This window comes from Acinonyx jubatus, chromosome E2 (assembly GCF_027475565.1).
Source record: "Acinonyx jubatus isolate Ajub_Pintada_27869175 chromosome E2, VMU_Ajub_asm_v1.0, whole genome shotgun sequence".
Classification (NCBI taxonomy): Eukaryota; Metazoa; Chordata; class Mammalia; order Carnivora; family Felidae; genus Acinonyx; species Acinonyx jubatus.
This window is the reverse complement of record NC_069396.1, coordinates 12,123,145-12,150,767: the sequence shown is the minus strand read 5'-3', so window position 1 is coordinate 12,150,767 and position 27,623 is coordinate 12,123,145. Positions and strand designations below refer to the sequence as shown.

At 57.8% G+C, this 27,623-nt stretch overlaps 1 protein-coding gene across 3 annotated transcripts in view; it reads right to left on the bottom strand.

Annotated features, from left to right (window-relative positions):
- The window catches only part of BCAR1 (BCAR1 scaffold protein, Cas family member), a 38,186-nt gene extending 11,147 nt beyond the window's left edge, over positions 1 to 27,039 (bottom strand). The window contains exons 1-3 of one of the 3 annotated variants that reach the window (XM_027076226.2): positions 26,851 to 27,039; positions 2,692 to 3,303; positions 2,569 to 2,607 (exon numbers count right to left, since the gene is read on the bottom strand). In XM_027076226.2, the coding sequence (XP_026932027.1) occupies positions 2,569 to 2,607; positions 2,692 to 3,303; positions 26,851 to 26,862 (663 nt within the window). In that variant the 5' untranslated portion in view covers positions 26,863 to 27,039. Of the gene's footprint in view, positions 1 to 2,568; positions 2,608 to 2,691; positions 3,304 to 13,604; positions 13,824 to 26,850 lie in introns of those variants that run through there. The other 2 variants (XM_027076227.2, XM_027076228.2) reach the window with 2 other exon arrangements.
- Positions 27,040 to 27,623: the final 584 nt, after the last annotated feature.

The following is a 27,623-nucleotide window of genomic DNA, read 5'->3' as shown; positions in this document are numbered from 1 at the left end:
GGGACCCAAGAAAATGCTTCTGATAACTGTGGGACTTACAATTTCAAAATGCAAAAGTCTGCATACAAATCTCTGCAAGACAGGGAATATGCTAGACAAAATATGCCCAAATTCCCAGGGATCACCTCTTGACGGGGGAATCTCTTCTCCACGCTTTTTCGTACATTGTGTGTTTTCTACAACACATAAGCACCGTTTCATGATCATAATATAAAAGCAGATGCAACCGAGGCTGCCCAAGCGAGGAGACGAGGCTTCTTACAGGAGAGCCACCAAGTCCCAGGACACAGGGCTCTTGTTCCCAGGCCACCAGCCAGATGAGGGCCCTTGGGGACACAGGCTCTGGGCAGCCAGGTGAGCCCAGATGGAACCTGAGAACAAGCCCTTCACAAGGGAGGGAACCAGAAACCACAGCCAAAATGTGGGTTCAAGTCCACAGCCCAGTACAGGGGTCTTGCTGCTGCTTCCTGGTCCACGGGGCTTCCAGCGCCTGCCCCAACCTCACAGACACCACGACAAGTTTGTCCATAAAGACTCAGGGAGAGAAGCGGGCAGGGGAAAAGGCATGCCTCTCCAGGGGATGTGCCGTGTGTGTGTGTGTGTGTGTGTGTGTGTGTGTGTGTGTGTGAGTGAGTGAGTGAGTGAGAGAGAGAGAGAGAGCGCGCACGTGACCAAGAGAGGGACTGTGTGTGTGTCTGTGAGTGTGAGCATACAGGGGGATAGACTATGGCCTGTCCTCAGGCTCACCAGCCAGGCACTGCTCCCTGCCACCTCCCCACAGGACAGGTGTTTCCCTGGCAGGGCTCTGTTCCTCTCCCTAAAGCACCTTAGGAGCGGCCCATCTCTGGCCAGGCAGCTGAAGGAGCAGGGAGGGCAGGAAGTGGGAGCCAGTGACCCAGGGTTCCCTGGTGGCCAATGTCCATGGAGCTCCACCCTCAGCTGGCCAGCCTGACCTCTGGCCAGGTCTCCTGGCTACCAAGCTGCACCCTGTGGGCAGGGGCAGGCTGACGCTGCCTGCTGACTACTGCCCAGCTAGAATGGGCAGGGCTCCCACCTCAGCCCTGGACACGCTTTGAGGACAGAGGCTCGGTACCGTGAGGGGAGCGCCCACTCAGCCACTGTCTCCCCAGACACAGGCGGCTCTAGAGTAGACGTGGCACAAACACGAGGCCTGGTCTGGGTCTCAGGGAGCTGATCCTCAGAGTCCAGCGGCTTCTCCTAAGGGCTTCTGGGGCACACTGCCTGCCGCGGTCTCCCTCTGCAGAGGGGTGAGCCCGGCAGCTGGGGCTGGGCTGGCTTCGGGAGCCCTCCCTGCTGGCAGGGGTGGGTTTCTCAAGGTCCTCCTGAGCGAGCTGTGAGGGAAGAACAGCATGGAGGAGACAGAGAGTGCCCGGTGCCACAACTCTGTCCTCAAAAATATGGGGGAGGCCTCCTCTGCTTCTGGGCCTTGGAAATTTCACTCCCCGAATCTTCAAGGGACTTGGACGCGGAAGGACACAGGCCGCAGGGGAGAAGAGGCTGCTCCCGACTCAGCCCAGAGCAGCCAGTGGGGCAGAGCCTCCTCCTTCGCACAGGTGGACGGACTTGGGGGGGGGGGCGTGCGGGCAGGCCTGTGTAGAGCCGAGGGTGCCGCCCTCAGGGCCCTGTCCCTCAACCCCGCATCCCCTGGCAACAGCGTGCAAGGTGACCTCTGAGAGACCCTACTCTGGCAACGCCCCAGGTAGTGTCCTCCCCACTGTCCGAGCATCACGAACAGGTCCCTCTGCTGCCCGCCAACGTGCCGCAGGACAGAAGGGGCCGGGCGCCCGTGGAGCCAGGAATGCCAGATGCGCTCCATGCTCACCCAGGGGGCTGACACGCACTCCCAGGGGGCTCGTGGGAGCCCCAGGCACAGGAGGCTGGCCTCTCCCCTTGGTCTTCCCCCTTGCCCTGCTGGCTGCGATGCAGACACACTGGATGGAGCTGACGCGGCAACCATCCTGGCCCATGAGATGCCAAGCCCCGTGTCGAGGATGGTGGAACAAGATGGACTGAGGTGTGGCCCCTGATACCCACGGAGGTGCTGTCAGCCTGACACCGCTCACATCCAAACCACGGCATACGACAAAGTCTCGTATCCAATCGACTCCTGTTCACTTTCAGCTGCTCTCGAGTAACAGTTTTACTGAGCGCCCCCAACACCCCTCCCTCTCCTGGGTGTCCCCCACCCTCACCGGGCCCTGTCCCCTGAACTCTGCGGGCTGAATGATGTCACTAGAACATGCAGTGCGCAGGACACTTCTACTCAAAACCCTTCACCCTCAGGCAGGTATCTGGTTCCTCAGGAGCACCACACCCCTGGCGGTTGGTCCCCAGCCTACTGCTCGGGCTTCACCTGCCAAGTCCCGCCTGCCCACCCTTTCCAGACTTCCAGGCCTTCGAGAGACTGCATCCTTTGCTGGTGACACCCTCCCAATGGGGTTTGTCCACTGAAGGCTACCTCATGATTCAAGGCCAGCTTGGATGTCTTCTCTGTGGGTTACCTGTTCACCTTCAGTAGACGGATGAACACATTCCCCAAACACTCACCTCCCATCTTGGCCCCAGACGAAACGTGCAGCTGGAGCCCTAGAGACGCCAAGGGTACTCAGTTGGGGCCAGAAACCAGGGCCCGGGCAAAACTTGCCAGGGGGGTTGACAGGGCAGCCTTACCTTTGCCGGTGGCTTCGTCCCCTCCCAGCTGCGTGCATCCATGGATGGGGGCACCTGGTAGATGTCATGTCCTATGCCAGCAGAAGGTGGCACCTGGTAAATATCCTGGGCGGGGCTGCCAGGCCCTGGGGGCACCTGGTAAAGGTCTGGAGCTGGGCTGGGAAAAGGGTGATGGGGCATCTGCTTTGAGAACATAGATGTCTGTTTGGCTGAGGGAGACTGGAACTGTGGGCTGGGTCCAGGGGCTTGGTAGAGGCCTTGCTGAGTCTTGCTGGGGGTGGGCACCAGGTACACGCTATCGGGCTGGGGCTGGTATGTGGCAGGCAGCATGGGCGTGTACTGGGCAGCCGGGGCGTGGGGGCCAGGCTGGGGCTGGGCCGAGGTGGCAGGTGGGCCAGGCCCGGGCCCTGCTGGCTTCTTGTCGTGCATGCCCACCAGGATCTTAAGGCGGTTCCCGGGCACAATGCCTTGGCGCCCATGCAGCGAGCAGAGCCACCAGCCATCCAGGCCTTGTGTGTCCCGTTCCAGCACCGTCATGATATCACCCTTGCGGAAGGAGAGCTCATCCGGGGACTCAGCCACGTTGTCATAGAGGGCTTTGGCCAGCACGTTCTGGGGAGAGAGGAAGCAGGTGTGCATGAGGATGTGCATCAGGGGCTCAGTGGCAGAGAGGGCTCTGCCCACCCCACCCCCCACCAGCAGAGAGGCCCAGCTGATGCTGGCATTTTCCAAATAAGCCTCAAAATCCTCTCGACTGCAGCCACCACCTTCACTCCAGGGAAGCCACTCCCTAAGTCACATGACAACACTGGGGAGAAGAGTAATAATGCAAATAATGGTCACCACGTTCTGGGAAGAAAACAGGATACAAACCCTCCCTGCTCCAACTCAACAGTCCTGCTGTCCTGCCAGAGCAATCAGCCAAGAGGAAAGAAACGAGAGAGTGGGGAGGGGACATACAGGGACAAAACGGTCACCATCTGCAGACCATATGATCATCTACGTCATAATTCCAACAAATTAGAATCAGTAACTGATGAGAAAGAAATATAGAAAAGACATCGCACGACAACAACAAAAAGCTACTAGTTATCCAGGAATTAATCAAGCAAAGACAGCAGGAGACCTCAGGGGAAAAAATGTGTACTTTCTGCCAAAAGGCTCAAGGAAAAACCTGAATAAAGGGGAAAACATACCAAGTTCACGGTGGGATGACTAAGCACTATAAAAGGCCAATTTGCCCAAGCTTACTTAATAAGTTACAATTGTAACAAAAATGCCAGGAGGATTTTTTTTTTTTTTTAAGGAATTTGACCAAAGGAGGAGAATCCTTTTAGAATTAAATGGAGGAACAGAGGTCCACGAATAAGCAGGTCAGTTCTGAAAATGAGATGCAAATGGGCACTCCACTTTCCTTTCAAGCTGTGAGGATGTGCCACAACTCCGCATCAGCGAGCTGGCACGGGGCCGATGCACCAGGACAGGGCCCGGAGACAGCCCCATGCTTGGGGAACCCGTGGGACGCTGCAGGTGGTACCACACAGCCATGGGAAGGACAAGACCGCTTCACGGGTGGTATGAGAACTCACTCACCGTAGGAAGAAAAATCAGTCCACACACTTGCCTTGTGTTATAAACAAAGGACATTTAAAGACCCAAGTGTCAAAGACACAACTCTAGCTCTAATAAAAGAAAAAATCGGGGAGAGTATCTTTGTGGCCTAGAAATGGGAAAAATTATGAAATACAACTCTAGAAACAAAGATCCCCAAAGCACAAAACATAAGGTAACAACAACAATGACACATGGATGGACTCAACCTCACCAAAGTGAATGGTTTCTACTGCCTGGGGGAGAACACAAAACTGACAGGGTAACAGATCACCAATGACGAGAGGGATCAACCTAGAATCTGGAGGCGTTTCTCCAACTCAGCAAGGCAAAGATAAGAACACCAACAGAAAACCAACAAAATGAAAACAGCAAGTTCTCTGAAGGGGAAAAGGAATGGCCAAGACCACTACGAAGGATGCTCAGGGTCCAACCAGCACAGCGAGACATCTCTGCGATTCTGCTCTGTGCGCCCGCAGGTGTCTAGGTATCTGGTAAGGAAGGTCAACCACGCCCTCCTGAGTCAAAATAACAGGCAGATCTATGGCCCAGAATCGTTTATGTACATGTAATAAATGTCTACAAAACAACTCTATGTTATTTTCCAGACGTTTACCCAGGGATAGACTCTAGACACGTTACATTAGCAGGGATGCTTCTGAAAAAGAGACAGACATCAGGAATGAGGAAATTACAGCAAAATAAGAAAGGGGTCTCAAAAGACAGTGACCACAGAAGAGCAATACCCTCTACCAGCCCCACATTTTACCCTGTAATTCTCCTGGTAACCCTCCCGGCCACCCCGGAAGCACGCACTACAGGGCTCCATTAATTAGCAACCCTCCTCCCCCTCCACCGCAGAGCAGGGCCATGAACTCCACATGGCCCTGGCACAGAAAGGCCCTGCTGCCAAGCAGCCTGTGTGGGACATGGGAAAGGCCTTGGGGAGACTGGGATAGAGGCAGGAGGACCACAGCACAGCACAGCCCAAGCTAGCAGGCCCGAGCATCACCCGGGATAAAGAACCGGGACTGGGGAGGCCCCCATGTCCTCGGTCTTCGGGCTCTGCTGCGCTACTCCCTTTGTGCAGGTGCCAGGCTCGGGTCAGGCCCAGAGATACCATAGAGGGTTCCCAGCAGAGGGAAGAGCAAAGGAGGTGCCTGGGTGAGAGGAGACCAGGGCTGCTCTGGCGTCCCAGGGAGGGGAGGAACAGGGATCAGCTGGGAGCCCATTTCTCCAGAGCAACTCAGAGCCTCCAGACCCAGACAAAGCCAGAAGCTGGAAAGTTGGGAACCAAGAGAGGCTGGATCAGGGGAGAACCCAGCCCAGGGGGACAGCTCATGGACAGCACAGAAGAGAGATTTCACCCCAGTAACAAGGTGAGCACTGAGGCAAAGGCCTTCGAAACTTCTGGCTACTTCAACACTGCCCATGTCATGACTATAATGATTAAATATGCACTGAAGCATAAATCATCCTCAATAAAATGTCACTTGAACTTTTAAAAAATGGGGAGAGGGTAAGATGAACAGTGTAAATGTTTGAGGGGCGCCTGGGTGGCTCAGTCGGTTAAGCGTCCAACTTCGGCTCAGGTCATGATCTCACTCACAGTCCATGAGTTCGAGCCCCGCGTCAGGCTATGTGCTGACAGCTCAGAGCCTGGATACTGCTTCGGATTCTGTGTCTTCCTCTTTCTCTGCCTCTCCCCGATTCGCACTCTGTGTCTCTCTGCCTCTCTCAAAAATAAATACACATTAAAAAATTAAGAAAAAACAGGGGCGCCTGGGTGGCTCAGTCAGTTAAGCATCCGACTTCAGCTCAGGTCATGGTCTCACAGTTTGTGGGTTCAAGCCCCGCGTCTAGCTCCGTGCTGACAGTTCAGAGCCTGGAGCCTGCTTCAAATTCTGTATCTCTTCCTCTCTCTGCCCCTCCCATGCTCATGTTCTATCTCTCACTGTTTCTCAATAATAAATAAATGTTTAAAAAAAAATTTTTTTAAATAAATAAGTAAAAATAAAAAATTAAGAGAAAACAAAAGAAAAAACTTTATAAAAGTACAGTGTAAATGTTTCAGACAATGGGGTGCTCTCTCTTCCTGTTTTTGAGAATTTCTCAGTTTGTATTCAACAAGGCTTGGGGGTTGAAGAAAAAACAAAACACATCCTGAAAAAGAACAGTGGACCACCTCCTAGGCCTCAAGTCAGGATGGGACAGAGGAGGCCGAAGCAGGTCCAGAGGCCACAGCCCCAGGAGGAGCAGACAGGGGCAGGGGCTGTCCTGCAGCCCATGGGGGCCCATGGGCCCCATCTCCCAGCTGCCTGCAAGAAAAGCAAGTTTCCCAAATATGGTCTGCAGCCTGCCTCAGGGAATCACATCCCGTCAGGGGGCGGGACACTCGGCCCACCCTCCCCCTGTGACCCCAGAACACAGAGCCACCCCAGTGGGTCCCCCCCAGCCCCTGCCCTGGTGACCACAGGAAGTGCCAGCAGAGTGAGTCACGGGAAAATTCCCCTCTAGCCCAGTCAGAGGGGGCGGGGTGCAGACAGAGGGGACTGCCCCTCTGAGGCCCCTCACCTCTCAGGAGGACAGCCCAAGGAAGGCTGGCAGAGGGGCCTCCACCAGGCCCTGCCAGGCAGTGCTGGGTGCTCCGGGAAGCTGGAAGGCTCTAAAGAGGGCAAGGTCCGGGGGGGTGGGGGGGGAGACAGGGATAGAGGGGGAGGGTCTGCCCCAGCCCAGGACAGCTTGTGGGGCCTCCTGCACCCAGGGTGGCCAGCCCCCACCCCCTTGGCGTGAGCTCACTGAGCAGTCAAGGCCAACAACGACTGCAACTGTATAGTCTGGGGCGGCTGGAGCCAGGCTGGGAAGCACCTCTTGGGCTGGGCACGTGGCACAGGGTGCCTGGCACCAGGAGCGCCTCTGCCTGCATCAGCTGGTGCCCCCACCCACAGTCCCAGGAGCAGCCTCTCCACAGCCTGTTCCTGAGTCCTAGGCACTGCTGGCACTGGGCACTCCAGCTGGCCGAGCACCCTAGCTTTGGGCCTCTGAGCCTCCCCAGCTGCTCCTGAGACATGTTCCTCCTTGCTTCTCCTTCCTTCTTCCAAGTCAAGCAACTAAAACCAGACCTGGGTCTGGTTCTCCCTCTACTGCTGGGTGACCCTGGGTAAGTCTCTTAGCCTCTGAGAAGCCAGATCCCCTGTGCTAAGGCCACAGGCCTGGTTTCACGGGACTGTTCTTTTGTTTAACAAAAGATTTGCCAGGCTCCTGCTCTCTGTCAGGTGTTGGGCCAGGCTCTGCAAGATGGTGCAGGTCTAGCTTGACCAGGGCCCTATCTGCATGGGACTTACATTCCAGTGGAGCAAACACCCGACAATTTGTTAGGGCAGGGGGGAAAACTGCACTGCCAAAAATAATGCGGGACAGAGCCACTGCATATAGAGTGGCCAAAGATGAGCCCTCCATGGAGGTGATCCTTCAGATGATTCATGAAGAATGAAAACCAGACAACCATGACACCAGCCAGGGAAGCGCATACTGGCAGAGGATGGGCATGAGCCGGGGCACTGGAGGAGGAAGAGGCTGGAGGGAGACAGGGCTGTGGCCCTGGAGTGGCAGGCAGGCCGGAGCCCGTCTCACTGCAGGATGCCTTGGGACAATGCATGAGACCTCAGTAGACGTCATCCAGTGGTGGCACCTCATGGCAGGTAAGCCGGGCCAGGGCAAAGCCTACAGCATCTGAGCATATCTACTCCGGACACACTCCTCAAGACCCAGAGACTTGCCCCAGCACGGAAGAGGGGCCAGCGCCCCCAGAACCTAGCTTCCCAGCCTCCCTCACTGCTGCGCCAATCAGGGCCTTCCCATCCATCTCATAAGGGGGGCACAGCTATGACGTCTAGAGGGGCACGCTGCCAGGGCGCCATCACAGTCCATGCAGACGCTGCCAGCCACGTGTTTCCAGGGGACCATAGAGAGTGCTGCCGGACTTGCCCCAAGCCTCTGGCCAACCTCATGCCTGACTCTAGGAAACCCTGGGCTGTGTTCTACTCCACAACAGGATTTGGGTGGCACTCCTCCAGGAAGGTTCCATGCCCCTCTTTGAGCACACGCTCCCCACTGCCCCCAACTCAAAGTGCTGACCCAAGCATCTCATTACTGCCTACTTTGTGCCCTCTGACCCAGATGCTCAGGAGAGGAAGGGCAGGGGTGGGGTCCTTCAGTATGGAACCCTCAGGCACATGTGCACAGAGCCTGGCCCTGAATGAGCGGGTTTAGGCAGAAGCCCCCCTTACAGAAGGTGGTATCCAAGCCTCCCTGGTAGCGGTGTGGCCATGCCTGAGGCAGCCAGGACGACAACGTGGGGCTCACTCACCCCAGAAGGAGGGGAAAGGAGAACCTCTAGCTCAACGCCGACACTGCCAGGCCCCGTTCAGAACAACACCCTGGTTGTCGCACATGGGGGCTAACAGGGCTGCCCCACAGGCCCCGCCTGACTCTGAGAATAGCCCTCATTGTGTCCCAGGGCCCTGTGGGCACCAGACCCACCCAGCCCAGGTGTGCCCTCAGACATGGAGTAGCTGGGACTTGGCCACAGGGGGGCACATGTCTGGAGGACTGCAGCCATCTGACGCCTATGTGGGTCTCTCCACTGGCTTCGCCTGCTGCCTTGGGGAGCCTTGGATGTGCTCTGGGTATCCCTAAACCCTGACTCTGCAGGAAGGCATGACCTGGTAGCTGGAACTGGTGAGGAGACACCAGGCTGATGGGCACATGACGGACAGGTTCACAGCACTACAGTCACAGCAGTAACGACGAACTCTGTCAGGAGCAGGCTCCTTTGCGTACTTCAGTCATCCCTTTTAACCTTATGAGAGACTGATTACCTCCATCTTGCAGACAAGGAAACAGGTACAGAACAGTTACCTGACTTGCTAGGGACAGAGTCAGGAAGCAGCAGAGGCAGACCTGGGCTCTACGATAAAGCAGAGCTGGAAGGCTCCAGGTTGATGCTTAGGTCCCTGGAAGCCAAGAGCGGAAATCTGACAGGCCTTTTCCTCAAACTCCCCCCTGTCCCTCAGCACCAACGCGCGCGTGCACAAGCACACACACACACACACCCCAGCTCCAAACATAGAGCCTCACACACAGTAGTCACTTGGGAAACACTAGCTCCCTTCATACTCAGAACCATCTCATACTTGGGCCAAGATTATTTCTGGGGTATTCTGTTTGCTTGTCTCAAGGAGCCCCCAGTGGCTAATGGATATAGGTTCAATGCATGCGTGTCTGAATGGCAGTGTGCATCCACAACCCCTGCTCCCTGGTGCCTGGAGAATCCCCCTGGAAAGGCAGTAGCCAAAGGCCCACTGGTAAGGGTCCTGACCACCCCCTCCCCCTGCCTCCCAGGCTCTAATGGCACCATAAGGGCAGAGTTCCTTCCCTTCCCAGACAGGCCCACACCCTCGTCCCTGGTGAAACTCCATCCCAGCCAGCCTTATTGTCACTCCCCTAATACACCCAGGGACAAGCGAGTAGCCAGGGTCTGGGCTCAAGTTCTCAGTGTTCGACTGTCAAGGAGCAAGACTGTGGGCAACCCCTATTCCAGAGCCATCCCAAGAGGAGCACAGCTCCTGCCCTACCTACCTCAGGAGTGCCTGAGGCTCAGAGAACAGAGCTGGGACTATATGTGGGTCCTCAGTCCCGTGTCTGATACTCTGTACCTAGAAACTAGGTCTGTTGAATGAAGGACTAAAAATCCACCTGTGATGGCCACTGCCAGCAGCTCCTTCAAACAAACATGAGCCATGGCCCAGCCAGCAGATGCTTCTGTCTCCGGAGCCAGCTCTGGGCCAGGAGCAGGACCCTGCCCCCACCCTTGCCAGGGCATCCCAGGCACTGTCCCTGGGAGGCTGGGCACAGACGGAAAGGTGGCATGGGCAGGCCCTTTCTGCTGTAGGACATAACACCTGCAGCCCCTAACACACCACAGATGATGAGAACAAGCAAGCTGGAGTCAGAGCACCAAGGTGGTAGGAAGGCAAAGCCCTCTATCCTGCAGTCCATTCCAACTACTAACAGCTTGGGAATGGTCCCCAACCCCTTTAGAACCCTCACCACTGCCACCTAGCTCAGGTAACTGACCCAGGCTGCCAGAAGCCAGAGCTGCGCACTTGACCACCCACTGCTCTCCTTCTCCATCCCTGGGGCCTTGCTGGTCCCCTCTTGGGATTCAGTCTCTTGAAGAGGGCTCAGCATGAGGCCGACCTTTACTTCAGGGATAGCACCAGCCCCAGATAGTCATCATCACGGAGGGGAAAAGGCAGAAGGGACACCCCAGGGGGGATAGGAAGGACCTCACTCCTTTTAAGACCCCAGTTTCTCCACCTTGACATCTAAAGCCCCCTGCGGACTGCCACTCTCCAGCCCTAAATGATAACTTGCTGCAACCCTTAAAGCAGCAGCATCTGCCTGGGCAAGAATGGAGGGGAACACGAAGGCACAAAAAGTGGGGTTCTCTAGCTCAAAAAAGAGTACCGAACCCCTGATTTCTGGGATGCACAGTAGAGATGAGGGTCTGAGATGGGGCCCTGCTTCCCTCTTTGAGCTGCTTCCACTCCAGGCCAGTACTTCACTCCACTCCTTACTCAGAAGTACAAGGGGGGCAGGGGGACGGTGGCGCCTGCGTGGGTCGGTTAAGCGTGGAACTTCAGCTCTGGTCACGATCTCACATCGCAGTTTGTGGGTTCGAGCCCCACGTCAGGCTCTGTGCTGACAGCTCAGAGCCTGAAGCCTGTTTCAGATTCTCTGTCTCCCCCTCTCTCTGCCCTTCCCCCACTCATGCTCATGTTCATGCTCTGTCTCTCTCAAAAATAAACATTAAAAAAAATTTAAGGGGTGCCAGGGTAGAAAGCATCTGACTCTTGGTTTTGGCTCAGGTCATGATTTCACAGTTCATGAGTTTGAGCCCCAGCGTTGGGCTCTGTGCTGACAGCTCAGGGCCTGGAGCCTACTTGGATTCTGTGTCTCCCTCTCTCTGCCCCTCCTCTGCTTGCACTCTGTCTCTCTCTCTCTCTCTCTCTCTCTCTCTTAAAGAAAGAAAGAAAAAAGAAAGAAAGAAAGAAAGAAAGAAAGAAAGAAAGAAAGAAAGAAAGAAAGAAAGAAATGCAAGGGAATTAGGGCAGCAAGACACTGGAGCCAGGGCCTCTCTCCAGGGCTAGAGGGCCCAGTCCTACCCCCTTCCTTGAAGGGAGACCACCCTTCAGCCCCTTGTTGAGGGGCCTTGAGGACCCAGGGGAAGAGGAGCTTGCCCAGTATCTGTGCTGGAGAATGATCCCTATCACCTCAACCCTACAACTCACTCACCAAGTGTGACTCCAACACTGCCCTTCACCCTTCCAGAAGCCTCCTGCGGGGCACAACTGGCCTCTGGTTCTGGCTGTCCCAATTAGTTACAGGCTCCTAGGAGGTGGGGAAGGGAGTTTTCCAGGCCCAAGAGAAAAGGGTGGTGGGAACTCCTAGAAGCACAATGGATGCCAGGAGGGACCACAGAAACACAGCCCCGGAGCCAGAAGGACCCCACCAAGTTGGCAGCCCCAGCACAGCACAACAGCACCCCAGGGACCAGAGCGCTCCTAATCAGGGAGGGGGTGTGGTGGAACACTTGTGGCACAGAGCATGGGGCTGTACCAGGAGACAAAGTTCTGGATCCAATTCTGTGAGAACAAGTACCTGTCCCTCTCTGCCTCAGTCTCCCCATCTGTATGACAACGGGGAGAGCAGCTGTCTCGCGGGCGTTTCCTGCTCAAGACGCCCTAGGGGCGCTGCCCTTACTTCAAACCCTTCTCCGGGCCTGAGGGGATGGTGCCAGCAGCCCACAGCACTCACACCTGGCTCGTGCAAACTGTAATGGCCAGAGGCTCCAGCTCTCCTCCTGGAACCAAGGGTGACAGTCCCAGCAGCACCTGGGGCTGCCCTGCCCGGCTTCCACCGGTTCCCACTGGGCTCCTTCCTTGCCCAGGGCAAGTGGGTAGAGGGTGCTGGTGCCAGGAGGGTTTGTCCCAGCACCCACCTGCTCTTCTAGGCCAGTCGACTCTTCCACCCTGGGACATCACATCATCAGCTCTCCACCTGGGAAAGGAAATGGGCACAGGAAGATGTGTCTCCCAGCCCAGAGGGATAAGGAACATGTCCAAGCCTGGCTGAAATGGGCACAGAAGTCAACAGCAAACCTGGAGAGTGCCTCCCAGCCTAGACTCTCAGGGGAGAGGTGAGGAAAAAGAAACTCCTGTCCTCAAGACCGATGAGTGGGCTGATGTCCCCAGTCTGGGATCCAAGACCCCAAAAATCTCTCCAGGCACTAACCCACCCTCGGTCCTAGAGCACCCTAGCCCTCAGCAAATCGCCAACTTCGACTCCTCCAAAACCGCTCTGGGCTGTATGTAGCTCTTGCAGCAGTGAGAGGCTGGGAGCCCTGGTAGTGGCAGCCCAGTCCCTCCACAAGCTCCACCCTCAAATGCTGGGACCCGGGGTCACGGTGCAGCCATGGACTCCCACCGCCATGATCCGGCTTCTACAGAAGTTTTTGCAATCGTGGTAGGTAAAGGCCTAGAAGAGCCTGCCCCCAGGCCTGGAATCCGGTGCTGGCAGGCTGGGGGTGAATCATTAACAAACCCAGGATTGGTGCTCCAGGCGCACCAACACCTCCTCAATCACCACGCAGTTGTTCGCTCAACCCCTAGCCTGGGGGCGGGTAGGGGCTGCTCCCCACTCGAAAACAGAGATGGACCACCATCCCGCTTGCTGGAAATCCACGCCTCCTAGAAGTTCACGATCCAAGGAATCTCGGACCCCTCTTTGTAGCTGAGGAAACTGAGGCTCGGAGGCGTGTCACGCAGGCCCAAGGTCACCCAGCAGGCGGCGGCCGGCAGGGGGAGAACGGGACTCCCGCCAGCAACTTTCCCGGATCCAGGAACTTTCCTGCCGGCCAGCGGCCCCTGAGTCCCGCCCTTCTAACCGCCCCGTGGGCGCACAGGCTCTGGGATCTTCCGCAGTCCTTGCCTCCCGGCGTTCCCGCCGCGGCGGGAGAGGGGTTTCAGACCTCGGACCCCGGCCCGGTCGCGACCCCGCGGAGACTCCAGCGCCCAGCTGTTCCCAGGACCCGCAGGTCCGGCAGGAAATGCCACACATTTATCTCTTTCTCGCTTGGGACCGAGCCGGGCGTGGGCAGGGCGGTCGCCTGGAAGCCGGTACGCGGACGCCGCCCGGATCTGCGCTCCCGGACCCGGGGCCGCGTCTGCCGCACTCACCAGGTAGTTCATCGTGTCTGGCCGGCCTGCGGCCCCGCCTCCCCGCAAGGGCGCACACCAAGCTGCCCGCGCCGCGCGCCCTCGGGGCCCCGAGAGGGCGGCAGCCGTCCGGGTCCCGGTCTGGGTCCGGCCGCCTCAGCCACCACGCCTGCGGCTGCCACCACTACCCACAGAAGGTTCCACCTCGCTCCACCCGCCGCCGCGGTCGCAGCCTCCGCCCCCCGGCGGAGCCCGGCTCCCAGCATGCCCGGCCGTGCGAGCCCATTGGCCACTGTGGCTTCCCATGCAAATGAGCCGCCCGCCAGCCTGAGGGGCGCGGGCGCGCGCCGCCCAGTGGAACCGCCCCTAACCCCACCCCCACCCCGCACCAGGTCCTAGGCATCCACCCGCTACCAGCCTGCGAGGCTAGCACCGAGGGCATCTCCTTTTCCCCAAATGCATGTCCCCTTCCCTCCAGTAAGAGCGAGAACGCGCCCCTCCTCAAGGCCTAAGCAAACGCCCCCTCTTTTGGGAAGACTGCTGGGATTACCACCCCCATGCGCTCGCTGCAGCCCCCATGCAGACCCCAAAACGCTAGCCTAACCTCAAGTGGACTTCTGCCTTCACCACGCACCAAACCCGGGGCATTCTGCGCGTGTCCATCCGGCCATCCGACTCAGATCTGAATGTAGAAGTAATAGGGAAGGGGCATACCCCAGCTGGCAGAAAACTAATAACGACCACCGCACCAACTCTGGTCAGGCCTATCCTGTTAAGAGCTCCAGGAAATGAAGACACGAGGCAGGGAGACAGAGACCCATAACCTAAGAGCCACAGAGCCACAGAGTCTGTTCTATCAGATGTGCCTGAGGCTCAGTCTACCCAGGGTCAAGGGGCTCACCATCTCCCACCTTATCCACTGAACTGAACTGAGCATCCCTGAAGCATGCCCCCATGGTCTCCATTCTGCCCTAGGAGCTCTGCTCCCACCCACAATCCCTCTAACACCTGTGCCCAACAACATGGGGAGAGGGGGAGGTTGCTGGGAATGAGAGGGAAGAAGAACCACCGGAGGGAAATAGTGGAGAGCACCTTGGTTCTCCTGAGTCCACTCTCCCGAGGTCAGTGACTGTCACCCCACACAGCAGAATCAGAGTGTGCTAGAGTCCCTGAGCATGTCCAGGGTTGCATAATGGTCTGCAAGGATATGTAGGATAGAACCTGCTCCAGAGTCAGCCAGTTCTGTGCCTCAGTCTCCAGGATCCTTAGCCCTCATCCTAGACCACTTGCTGGGCATAGGGACACCATCAGGCAGTTCACAGTACCAGGGAAGCAGTGCGGCCAACCTGGCTTTGCTCTGCAGAGGCCCCTCAGGCAGGGCCTATAAAACACATAATAGCCCAAGATGGATCCACAGCTGCCCCTCCACCAGACACACAGGCCTGACAGCCAGGGCTCAACTGACTGAGCCCCTGGCCAGGTGTGCCACCTCAGCCCTCTCCCCTCTGTAAAATGAAGGGGGTGGGCTAGGGCCCCTGGAGAACTGGTTAAAAATCAGATTCCTTGGGCCTGGCTGGCTCAGTCGGTAAAGTATGCAGCTCTTGATTTGAGGTTTTGAGTTCAAGACCCATGTTGCGTATAGAGATTACTTTTAAAAATAAAATAAATTTTAAAAAACTGGATTCCTAGTTCTCCCTGCTCCAGAAGAACTGAGTGTGGGGACCTAGACGTCTGCATTTCCTCAAAACTCCACAGGGACCCAGCAGACAGAACTCATGGCCTGGCAGGAGAGGGAAGTAAGGAGCGGTGGGATTTGTGACCCAGAGTCCTCAATGAGGGAGACTGGCCCCTTGTCATTCTGGAGGAGGAGCTGTCACTTTCCCACAGGAGGAGCCAGGTGTCAGGGAAACACTACCTAGGGCATACCCTCGTGCTGTTCCCAACGTCTGCCTCAAAGTCAGGCATGGAGCTGTGAGCCTGGGCCCTCCTAAACCCTGAACCTGTCCTCAGCGCGGCTGGCACCCCAGGTTCCAAGGAAGCAGATCGGAACCAGCTAGGCCATGCATGAGAATCTGTCTGTGCTGGGTGCTCGAGGAGTCCTTAGGTTTTCCAGGGTCTCCACTGAGGAGAGGGGTGGGGACCAGGCCCCACAGCCAGGCAGAACCCTGCTTGCAGGGCTCCTGGCAGGTCTCTGCAAGGGTGGGTGGGGACACAAAACGCCTGGCCCTCAACCGGCTGGCCCTACTCCATCCTAGCTGGCCTTGGGAGAAAGGAGGCTGCTGGCTGGGACCTAGGGAACAGGAGACCCTCCCGACTCTGGCTCAGGATTAAAGCAGCACTGGGGGCGGGGCTGCTGGTGTGGGCAGGCAGGCGGGGGAGGGGAACCCAGCTCAGGCGGAGGCATTTCAAAAATTTGCTCCTTTTCCACTTAAACTCCCTCCCACTCCCCAAGCCTGTGCCTCCCAGAATGGCATTTCCGCTTTGTAATCAAGGCCCTAGGATCTGTGCCCCACAGTGATGGAAGGGGGGGGGGGGGATTGAAAGGAGAGAGGAATGCCCCCTCCCAGGCCGGCAGGTAGATGGGTGGGAGAGGGGCACCCTGGGCAGGCTGCAGCTGGGATGTGTGGGGAAGCAGACCCTTGGGGCCAAGAAGCTCTGACAGTGATATAGCCCCCAGGAGAGCTTCCATGCTGGCCCTGGACCAAGAGCTCTATGACTATGTGCTCATTTCAGGCCCGCAGAGATCCTGTAAAACAAGCTTTGCAATTAGCCCCATTTTCGTGATGAAGAGGTTGAGACCCAGTTTACCGCCCTGGCCCCATTCTATAGACTCCCAGCCACAAAAGGATCACAGCTGATGGCCAGGGAAGGGACAAAGGGGCTGCGAGACAGTTGGTGCTTCAGGACAGGGCAGGAAGAGAATGAGGGCACAGGGGCACCAGGGCTCGGAAAGCCAAAGAAGCTGTCGCGCCCGGAGACCCCAAAGGACAAGCAGCTGAGACCCAAGCACTCCCCAAACACAAGTGAGTTCAGAACTGGGGCCCAGCACCTCCACTCCCACAGGCAGTACAGGGGAATGTGGGGGCAGTGATGAGCATGAGAAGGCGGAGGTGTTGCTGGCTGAGGAGGAGCCCCCCCCCCCCCCCCCCCGGCTGGAGGGGGGTGTCGCCAACTCCTCCCCTTTGAGCCCAGAGTAGCTGGCTGTGTAGGAAACATGGTGGGACCAGCACATGAGGATGATGGTTCCCATCCGCCCATTAGAGTGTCTACTGGGGTGCAGGCTGCTGCTGATCCCAGACCCTAAATGGGAGGAAAAGCTTGGGACCCAGCGCTGCTCTCTGGGCTTTTTGCATCTTAATCTTCAGGTCAAACCCACTGCACAAAGAACTATTCTTGCTTTCGGCCCAACAATGTCTGTTGCAGCATTTGTAACAGCAAACAAAAGGGGGCATAACCTGAAGGCCCAACTATAGGCGAATGCCTTCTCAATGGGATATTGTGTAGCTATTAAGATAGCCACTTTCCCAGCGCCTGGGAGGCTCATTGAGCCTCCGCCTCGCCTCTGGACTCTCGGTTTCAGCTCAGGGCGTGACCTTACGTTCAGTGAGTTCGACCCTCACATCGGGCTCTAAGCTAAAGGCACGGAGCCTGCTTGGGTTTCTCTCTCCCTCTCTCTGCCCCTCCCCTTGTGCTGTCTCTGTCTCTCTCAAAATAAGTAAAGAAACTTAAAAAAATTAAAAAAGACAAGATAGCCACTTTCAAAGACTGAGAAATCATGCAAGAAAACGCTTATGACCAGGTGAATGAAAACAGCAGACTAAAATGGCCTGCAGAGTGCGACGGCAGGCAGTCGCTTTCCCAGCAGCAGGAGAGGGTGGCGGATGGGTCAGCTGACGGCAGCTCTGGGAGCGGCAGCAGGAAAGGATTTCCTGAGACCGGAGGTGAGTGCTGCCAGCCCCAGGAACAGGAAGAAATGATGTATCTGGAGGGCCACGGGGTGTTGACGCCTTCCCCCTGGGCTGGCCACTCACCTTGGCAAGCTCGAAGCCAGCCTGTGAGCTGAGGCCTGCCTGTGGATGGGCCAGAAAAGAAGGGAATCCAGCTGCATCCAGAACCACTGCCACACACGGCTGGACACCCCGCACACCTGCTGTCACAACTACCACTCCCCAGAGGCCCAGAGAGGGGACATGCTGTGCCCAGGTCACCCCGCCAGGAAGGGAGCTACATGTGTAACCCACCCCACCCAACTCCCCAGGCGTGTCCCTACGGAGAAGCACCCCAGGGGACCCCAGACAGCGCAGAGCATACACTCCTAGGGTGATGTTGCAGTTGTCAGATATAAAGAGCTTTCCCATTTTCCCTGCTCTCTGAGGATGGCGTGACCAGTGACCAATGGGGCAGTTCATCTGTCATTAATGTGAGCAACCTGACTGTGGGAAGGTAGGCAGGACCAGTCTAGAGCCAGATCTCAGCCTGCCGGCCCCTTCAGCATGCACCTGGACTAGTGCCCAGAGACCCAGGTACAGGGTCGAAACCAGGACCCCTGGTAAGCGCGGGGGTGGAACTGCCGGGTGCAAGGACAAAGCCAGGGGTGAGGGCAGAGGGCTGACTAGCCTCCTAGATCCAGGCCTGGTTCCAGCAATTGCAATGCTCCCACCTTCTCACAGCTCCCTCCCCTATCCCCTCTGGCTCTTTCAGGGACTGGGAACGGAAGAAACTGCATACTCTCCTAATTCTTTTATTGCTTCTCTAATTTGAAAATTAGAGAGCAGTGGAGGCACCCACAGGAAAGTGCCTGCTTCAGAGAGGGGCTCTGCTCACAGCAGGCCCAAGGCTGGAGCAGGATGACAGAGCTGGGCCCTGGGGCGCTTCCCAGAGTCTCTCTGCCACACCCCAGGGCACTGACCCTGGTGGCCCTTTCTCTTCTGCACCCCTTCCTCCCATCTCCCTCTGAGAACCATCACTCTCCTGGCAGGGGATCCCCCTGGGTGCTGGCAGGTGGAGGCCCCCATGTGTGCAAGAAGGTCAGGGTCTAGGTGCACTCTGCCCTCCCTGCCGATGCTCACCCCCCTCCCTGTCCCCAACACTGCCTGGGGGAGGAATGAGGAAGAGGCCAGCAGAAGAAATGGGGGTAGGAAGAGAGGAGCTTGGTCCTGGCTGGAGGAGGGGGATGAAGACAGGCACAGGGACAAGTCCCTGTCCTCAGAGAGAAAGCTTAGTGGCTGGTGGCTCCCCGGATCTGGCTGACAGCCTGGGCCAGCGGGGACAGGGGTGTGGTCAAGAAGCCACCCGAGCTAGCCATCTGCTCTCGCCTCTCCTCATAGCAACCAGCGCCAGCATCAGGGCAATTGGAGGGGGGTGCCTTCAAATGCCATCTGCCGCCCCCCCTCACAGCCTACTTCCGCAGGAACACAGGTGCCCACACCCACAGAGAGGCGGAACAGTGTTGCCCAGTCACTTGGTCGGGGTCGGGGGTACAGTGGGGTCCCAGGAGGGGCAGCGGGGCGAGAGTACAGGAAGGGGCGACGCGGAGAAAGCAGAGCCATGGCAGGCAGCCACCAGGAAAACCGCTGTTTCTCCCTCCGTGGACAGCACCGTGGGGGCGTCCCACCTGCCCTGCTCCAGCCCACAGGGAAAGGCTCCGGGTGTCCCAGGACACCCAGACCCCAGTCCTCACCCGGCTTGAACCCACCCACAAGGATGGGAGCAGAGACCGTTAATGACTCCAGCTGGCACGGGACCCTCCGCCATCACCGGACCTTTCAGAGCCTCGGTTAGCGCATCTGTGAAGCGTGAGGACACCAGCAGCCCTGCCGGTCACCAGGCCATGAGACTGCACAGTGGACAAAGGCACCCTGGGGTCAGCAGCACCCACCACCTCCCACTACACACCAGCGCCACCCATCCTGGCACCGGGAGGCACTTGCTGGGCTTCTCCACTAGGCCCTCCCTACTCTCCCAGCCCCTGCTCAGGTGCCCTGAGCTTCCCTGAGCCCCTGGACCGCAAGAGAAACAAAACCTCCTCTGAGACGCGTGGGCAAAATCTTTCTGGGAAGCCCAGTCGCCCCCAAATCCACCGGCCAACACTGGCGGGGCGGGGGGAGGGGGGGGCTGGCCGTGTGGGGAACGGCTGGTTACGGGGTCCATCACTACACATACCACAGCCAGCGTGTGGGTCATCCCTTCGGCACCTGCTCGCCGCGAGGACAGAGCTGCTGAGAAACCGTGTCCGTGTCCTTGGGGAACTTGCCCTGCAGGGTGTGTGCGTGGGCCCCCCCCCCACATAAACACGTGACCATCTGTGGTGCTGAGAGCCCTCGAGGAGAAGGAGACCGACGGACGGCAGAGTGATGGCAGAGGCTACTTCGTACGAGGTGCCTGCGGCGGGGGAGGGTCCTCTCTGAGGAGGTGGCCTTTAAGCAGATGTGTGACTCTTCTACGAGGCTCGTGATGTGTTAAAAAAGGACAGTAAAAATTTGTAAAAATAGCCCAGGCTCGCCAACTCGCTCAGTGTGGATAGTGGAGCAGGAGGTGTTCAGTCCCTGGATGCAGGGAGTGGTTCTCAAGCAACCCCTCCCCCTTCCTTGAGTGGGGAGGTGTCCAGCGGGCCGGTGCCCCTCGGAGTTGAAGCAGAGCAGCCAGGAGTGTCGGCTTGGTGGGGCATCTCGGGACAAAGAGGAGTGAGGCCAGGAATCTGTCCAGACCTGAGAGGGGGGAGGGACGCGGGCAGCTCTCAGGTAAGGCTCCCTCCCCTCCTACTGCCTACTTTCCTAGAAGCGTCTCCCTACCAGAACCTCTGGAGTGGACAGGGGCCAGGGGTAAACACAGGTGACTCAAAAACCTAAGACACTTCACCTCTTGGGCAACCTAGAAAAAGGGAATTCAAACCCCGGACACCCAGGAGGGCTCAACAGAACGGTGTGTGGTCACACGACTTCCTAAACAAGCTTGTAACTTTGGGGGGACCCAGGATCCGGCAGCACAGACAACGCTCTGGGTACGCCTCAAGGCACACATGCTTGGATATCGGGTTTTAGAATATACCGAAACAGGGTATGACACCGACAACAACGGCAGTGCGTCAGTACTTAAAAATACACAGCATACAGGGGCGCCTGGGTGGCGCAGTCGGTTCAGCGTCCGACTTCAGCCAGGTCACGATCTCGCGGTCCGGGAGTTCGAGCCCCGCGTCAGGCTCTGGGCTGATGGCTCAGAGCCTGGAGCCTGTTTCCGATTCGGTGTCTCCCTCTCTCTCTGCCCCTCCCCCGTTCATGCTCTGTCTCTCTCTGTCCCAAAAATAAATAAACGTTGAAAAAAAAATTAAAAAAAAAAATACACAGCATACAAAGACCAGAGGCAGAGTGGCGCCTGGGTGGCTCAGTCGGTTGAGTGTCTGACCCTTGATTTCGGCTTAGGTCATGATCTCACAGTCGTGGGATCAAGCCCCGTGTTGGGCTCTGCACTGGCAGCATGGAGCCTGCTTGGGTTCTCTCTCTCTGCCCCTCCCCTGCTTGTGCTCTCTCTTTTTCTCTCAAAATAAATAAGTAAACATTAAAACAAAAGAGAGAGAGACAGATATCCATCAACAAGAGAATGGCTAAGTCCATAATTTCATATTCATAAGTGGAACACTACTCAACATCGCAGTGAAAAAAGAACTCTTGATACATACTGCATGGATGAAAATCTTAAAAGTGTTATGCTGAACAAAAGAAGCCAGACCTCAAAGAGTGTATCACTGTTTGTTTCCACTTATATGAAGCTCAAAAACAGGCTAAACTAAGCCATGATGAGAGGAATCAGAATATTGGCCACCTTATGGGGGTTGGGGCAGTTGACTATAAGATCTTCTGAGATGATGGAGATATTATCTTGATTTGATTGATGGTTACATGGGGTCTGCATTAGTCAAAACTCATCTAACATCTGTCCATTTCCATACATATAAAATATTCCTATTAGAGTCTCAACTGGTAGAAATAAAACAAACCACAGAGGAAAGAATACATGGGATTAGGAATACCAAAAATAAGTATTGCAACCCTAAACCCACCATTGCCTTTTTGCCCTGGCTGTCAGGAAGCTTAAAGTTATGTATGTCTACCTTCCCCATATATTACATAGTTCTGGATCTTTTGATGATCCTAGACTATTTGCGTCTTTCACTACAATCGGCTTCCAATCCTTCCTGGACTTGGAAGGATTTAAATAATAAATTTAGATTACTGAAAAGCCCCCTTAGCCTCTAATCCCCTTTCAAGAAGGGATTAATTTTGGAGCTGCAACTTGTGACCATCAATCCTGCCAGTGCAGGCATCCAACCCACCTCTACTCCAGTCCCCAACCTGTTCCTAGCCATATCTCTTTTTCTTGAAGAGAGGGAGACAATGGACCATCAAACAGTGACTAAGAGTAAACCAAAGAAACAATGGGGCTTGACCAGGATGCCATCAAGGCAGGCAGCTGTGACAAAAGCCAGAGTCAAAGGCTGGGGACCCAAAGGTGATACCGTGGGCGGAGGGGGCAGAGCACAGGCACCTAGGAAACACAGTCTCGTGGCTGGAGGTGGGAAGTGGGGACTCAGTGGGTGCTATCCTCCCAGCCTTGTGGCCCACTTGCCTTACACACAGGCTTGAGCCCCCCCTCACGTGCCTCCTTTTTGCAGAAGGGGCCACTCCCTAACCTAGCAGCCTGCTGATCGCACCTGACGACAGGCCTGCAGGGCCTCAGTGGCTTCCACTGTCTACAACTCTGCACCCACTCCTGGGGGCACTCAGGGCAGGGCATTCACCTGGCCTAGAGCGTGGTGGGTCAGCTGGTGGTCCTAATGAAGGCCACTCAACGTCGGCGGTGAGGATGAGTACTTGGCGATCCAAGGCTCAAGAGGCAGAGGTCCTGTAGGCAGGCTGGGGCAGGAGAGGGTCCGGGGTCATCCCAAGCTAAGGCCTTGGTAGGAAACACACCAACTATAGACAAAGGGCCAGTGGAGGAAGACTGGGCCACAAAGAGCGGATCGCTCCTGCCCGAGCTGACTGTGCCAGAGCCAGGGGTGGGGCTTAGTCACTGCACCTGCCTGCGGTGGCAGGAGAAAGATCAGAACCTCAACAAAAGTAACTGCCATGTAGGACTTTTTAGCCTGTTACAAAGAGCTTTCTGCAACCCTGGCCAAGTTCTCACAAAACTCTCAGAGTTCTCAGTGCTGTTAACATCCCGTAACACAGATGAGAAAATGGGCACAGAGACGTTCAGTAACTGGCTCAAGGTGCACACAAGCCAGTAGGATTCATTCTAGAGTCTTTGGCCTCAACCCACCGCATGCCCTCCCCGTCCCGAAGCAGCCTCTCTGGAAACCTCCAATCAGCTCCAACCAGGCTTCCAGGACTGTGGCTGAGGCATCAGGCTCTCTGCATGGGGACACGGCCGCCTGTCCACGGGGGCTGCTCTGCGCTCCCAGTGCCACACCCTCAGCAGGCAGCCAGGGCACGCGGGGCAACAAGGCAGAGACAGAGGTGCCAAGCAGGCCTGCGTCCTACCCTGACGAAGCCTGATAGCAACCAGGGAACCCCAACGATAAACACATGAGTCCCAAAGGGCTTCGCAGGATGGTGCCCTCTGCCTGAGCACCTGAGGGTGAGAAGTGACCTGGTGAGCAAGGCAGTGGCTGGGGATCACTTCCTGCAGAGGGAGGGCCAGGCAGATCCAAGGCCAGGTGGGAGGAGGGGCATGCCAGGTGCTCTGGAGACTGACCAGAGGACTTTGGACGAGGACCTTGCCTCCTCCCACCGTCCTCTTTTGAGCCTGTTCCACCGGGCCCCGGCTGTCCACAACTCGGCTGCCCAGGCCAGCGGCGAGCCCAGGGCAGAGCCTCCTGGCTTCCTGGCCAGCTCTCCAATCATGGCGCTGGCTGGGACAGAACCAGCCACCCAGGTTCCTGAGATCGCTGGTGGAGGTTCAACCAGGTGCCACGCCTGGTCCAGTGATCTCCATCACCCTCGGCTGGGGCCTCACAGGGCTAAGCCCACCCTGCTGCACAGCCCTGGGCAAGCTGCCTGACCTCTCTGGGGTGCCAAAGGGGTTATGCAAACTCCCATTTGTAAAACCACAAGCAGAGGGCCAGGCTCTCAGCAGCCTTGGCCTCTGTGGACAGCTCAACAGGCCACAGCCCCCACAATTAGAGAGGCCGTGCAGGATGACGCTCACTTCCCAGCTTCGGATGCTGCCAGACTTGGTTCCCACCCCGACTTTGTCTCTCAGTGGCCACGCGACCCTGGCAAGACACAGGTCCTCCCTGAGCCTGTGAAGAAGCCTTGAGCCCAGCTCCCGGCACACACGTCAGCACTCCACTCCTTGATAGAGCCTGTCATCCATCAATAAAGGAGCAGAGAGAAAGATAATAATTTGGGGGCGCCTGGGTGGCTCAGTCGGCTAAGCGTCCAACTTCAGCTCAGGTCATGATCTCACAGTTCGTGAGTTCAAGCCCCGAGTCAGGCTCTGGGCTGACAGCTCAGACCCTGGAGCCTGCTTCGGATTCTATGTCTCCCTCTCTCTCTGCCCCACCCCCAATCGCTCTCTAGCTCTGAAAAATAATAAATAAAACATTAAAAAATAATTAAATTAAATTAAAATGAATAAATACAATAAATAAATAAAAAGCAGCAGAGAGGCTAGAATGATAGCATCCATCTCCCAGCCAGGAAGCAAGTGGCAGGAACAGACATCAGGGAACCTCTCTACAAGCCAGACACTGGCCTCTTGCCTGACATTGCCAGGGGGCAGCCAGCCTCTTGTCACTCCTCAACATGAATCATGCCAGTGCCCACCAGGGGTCTCAGGTGGGTGGCACAGCCGTTTTCCTTTCAAATGCCTCCTGCCTGGCCAGAGGGAAGAGACAGGCCTGGGGTGACAGATGGCCGTGCCAAGAAGAAGGCCGATGTCAGAGAACATCCAGGAAGTAGATCTCCAGGTGCTGTGTGAGCACTTCCCTCAGCTCAGGGAAGAGGAAGGAGCTCTGTGCAGGGACTCAGGATGACCCCGGGTGCCCTCCCATCTCTAGGCCCCAGAGCCCTTGTGGGTCAAATGTCAGCGCGAGACCAACTAATCCCTGCACAGCCCCTGCTCTACAAGGAAGTCGCTCCTGGCTCAACCTGGCCCATCCCAACCTCTCCTCTCCTGCCACCACCCTTCGTTCCGTTTGAAGCATCTTGTAATTTCTGTGGGCCAAAGTGCCTGCGTCAGCCCATCCAGGAAAAGACTGCCCAAATGAACGGGTGTGCTTAAAACCCAAACACGTCCGTGAATACCACATGGGCAGTCGCCATTCTGGGTTCCAAGAGCAGGGCTTAAAGAGGCAGCTCGGCCTGGAAGCCTCTATGGGGCCTCACCGCTCACAAGCACATGAAAGCAATTTTCCGAACATTTCACAGCTGCTCCAAAAATGAACTTCTCCTCCCAGCCCCACCGGCTCTGACACTGCCCAAGGTCCCAGGAGAGAACCAGGGTGATCTGACAGCCCAGCCACTAGGAGGCAGATGGTGAGACCCCTGTCCCCCTCCCGCAGAATCCCCGAGGGCTGCGGCTATAGGCAGGAGTGGGGGGAGGGACCGGGAGCTGGCAGTGGTGTGGACAGTGGACCACAGCTTCAGGTCTTCACAGCAGGTGTCCCTGGCAGTGCCTGTCTGTGCAAGTCGCACCCATACCTCTCTCATTACACACGTGGCCGGGTACATACTCTGTTCACTACTGCCCTGAAGACCCAGGCCCTCAAGCAGGCTTGGAAGGTCCACTTCCCTTCTGGCTAGTACCCACAGGGTCAGGGCAGGGCCCTTGGTGTGCTGGGCCAGAAAAGATCCAGAGCTTTGCAGAGGCACAGCAGGAAAGAAAGGCTTGACGGGCCTGTTCTGTCTTTCTAAAGACGAGGCAGTTCCGCGCTGAACCAGAACAGGTGTGGAGAAGGGGCAGGGAGGAGAGGGGTCACATCAGCACAGTCTGGAAGCCTTACTGTTTTCGTCTGTAACTCTGTATCACTGCTCTGGAGGCAGCAGGAGCTGGGGTCTCTAACTCCATAACAACCATGCTTTGCACTTACACAGCGCTTCTCCAGTAATCTCCACACACTCCATGGTGGTTAGTCAAGAGGCCACTGCCCTGCCAGGAAGCCCCTACTGTCTGCTTCACCCTAAGAATGGGGTGAGAGGGGCACAGTCCCAGAAAGAAGGCCAGGTGGACAGCCGCTCTGGCCCACTGCCCCTTCCTATTGGAGGGAAAAGCCCCTAAGTCCGCGAGAAACAATGGCTGGAAGCCACAGCTTCCCTGCCTGCAGATGGCGCCCCTTCCGGGCAGGCCGCAGGAGGTCGGCCCCTTCCTCAGTCTGTCCATCTGTAAAGAGGGCTGGGGTCTGCACCCGAGGCCTGGTGACTGGGGGCGGCCAGGATCCCTTGCTATCCTCAGGAGGCGGGGCCCAGCTGCCTCCAGATGCCGGCCTAAGTGTGGAGCCATGATGGCTGGGAGCTGCTCAAGCCGGCCTGCCGGGCCAAGGAAGTGATGGTGTCAGGCGAGCAGAGAAGCCCCCACTGCTAGGAGGGAAGAAGGGGGCCGGCCCAGCACCCAGGGAAAACTTCCCGGGAAAGTGAGTGCATCAGCCTTTCTGGAGGCAGGCACAGATCCGCATCCCGCCAGGCAGTCCTGGGGGTGGGCTGTCCCGAGAGAGATGCACACCCTGCCCCAGCCCTGGCCATCCTTGAGAGCCCAGGAGCACAACAGGGCAGCTGGCCCAGGTGGTTTCCCGGGGGCAGCAGAGACCTCCCCGCCTCACCCGGCCCAGCTACCCTGGAGCGGGGGAGGGTTCAGGGCGAGCGGCACAGAACTGTCCCCGCTAGGCCTGGCCATCCTGATGGGGGGCAGGGTTCCGGGGCGCAGCGCCGACCCCTGCCTGGCTCGGCTGTCCCAGGGGCTTCCCGGGACCAACAAAGGCCCCTGCCAACCCAGCGGTACTGGGGGGGCTCCCGGAGGGGACAGCACAACACCCAGACCGAGCCGACTTCTGGGCGAGAATGGAAAGAAAGGTAGGGGCAGAGAGGCCGGCTTGGGGGAGACGCCCCCACGCTAACCCCCATGCCCGGCCCAGGCAGGCCCGGGTGGGGTGACCCCCCCCACCCCACCCCAGCTCCGGAGCCCCCGCGGCATTAGGCCTTCAGAGGGCGGCGCGAGGTCTCAGGCCCGGCCGGGGGCAGCAGACCCGGGGTCCCGGCCGGCGATCGGTACTCACCGGCACGGACATCTTGACCGCCGTCCCCGGGGCCCGGGCGGGCAGCGGCGGCGGCAGGCTGGGGGCTCCGATCCGCCGCGCCTCTCAGAGCCCCCCCGCCACCGCCCCGAGCGGGGTCCCGGCGCTCTCGGGGCTCCCTGCGGGCTCCTGCGCGCTCCCGGCGGCCGGACGGTCCAGCGGCTTCAGTCCGCGCCGCGCATGCGCCGCCCCGCGCCGCCCCTCCCCCTCCCGTCTCCTCCCTGGGGGCCGCGTTAAAGGCGAGGACCCCGGACCGTGGCATTTTTCTGTCGGCCCAACGGGCGAGGAGGCTCGGTCTCCACCCCTTACCCATCCTTCAAGGGCCACCTCGCGTCGCACCATCTCCTGTTCGCCCACCCGCTTCTGGAGACCGGAGCCTCCTCCCCCCCACGTTGCCCAGCCCAGGATGCTGGGCGCCTGCCCGGTGGTCTGGCGGGGCTCCCGGTCCCCGTGTCTGAAGGCGATTGCAGGTCAGCCTCGCGGGGCTCCTAGAAACCCTCCCCGCTCCTCCCGCTGAAAGCCCGGAGGCGCGGGCACCCCCACGGTGCGCTGCCCAGACCTCCTCCGCCTGCTCTGCACTCCCCCTGCCCCTCCCTCGGTGACGGGGAGCTCCCGACGGCCTGGGAACAGCCTGGCGCGCTGTCGGTTCTTCCCGCAGAGCTGGACTGACCGTTAGGGAGGATCCTGGCTCCCCGTAACCCCCACTCGAGGGCCACCCGCAGCCTCAGACACTGCAAGACGGGCCCTCGCGGCCC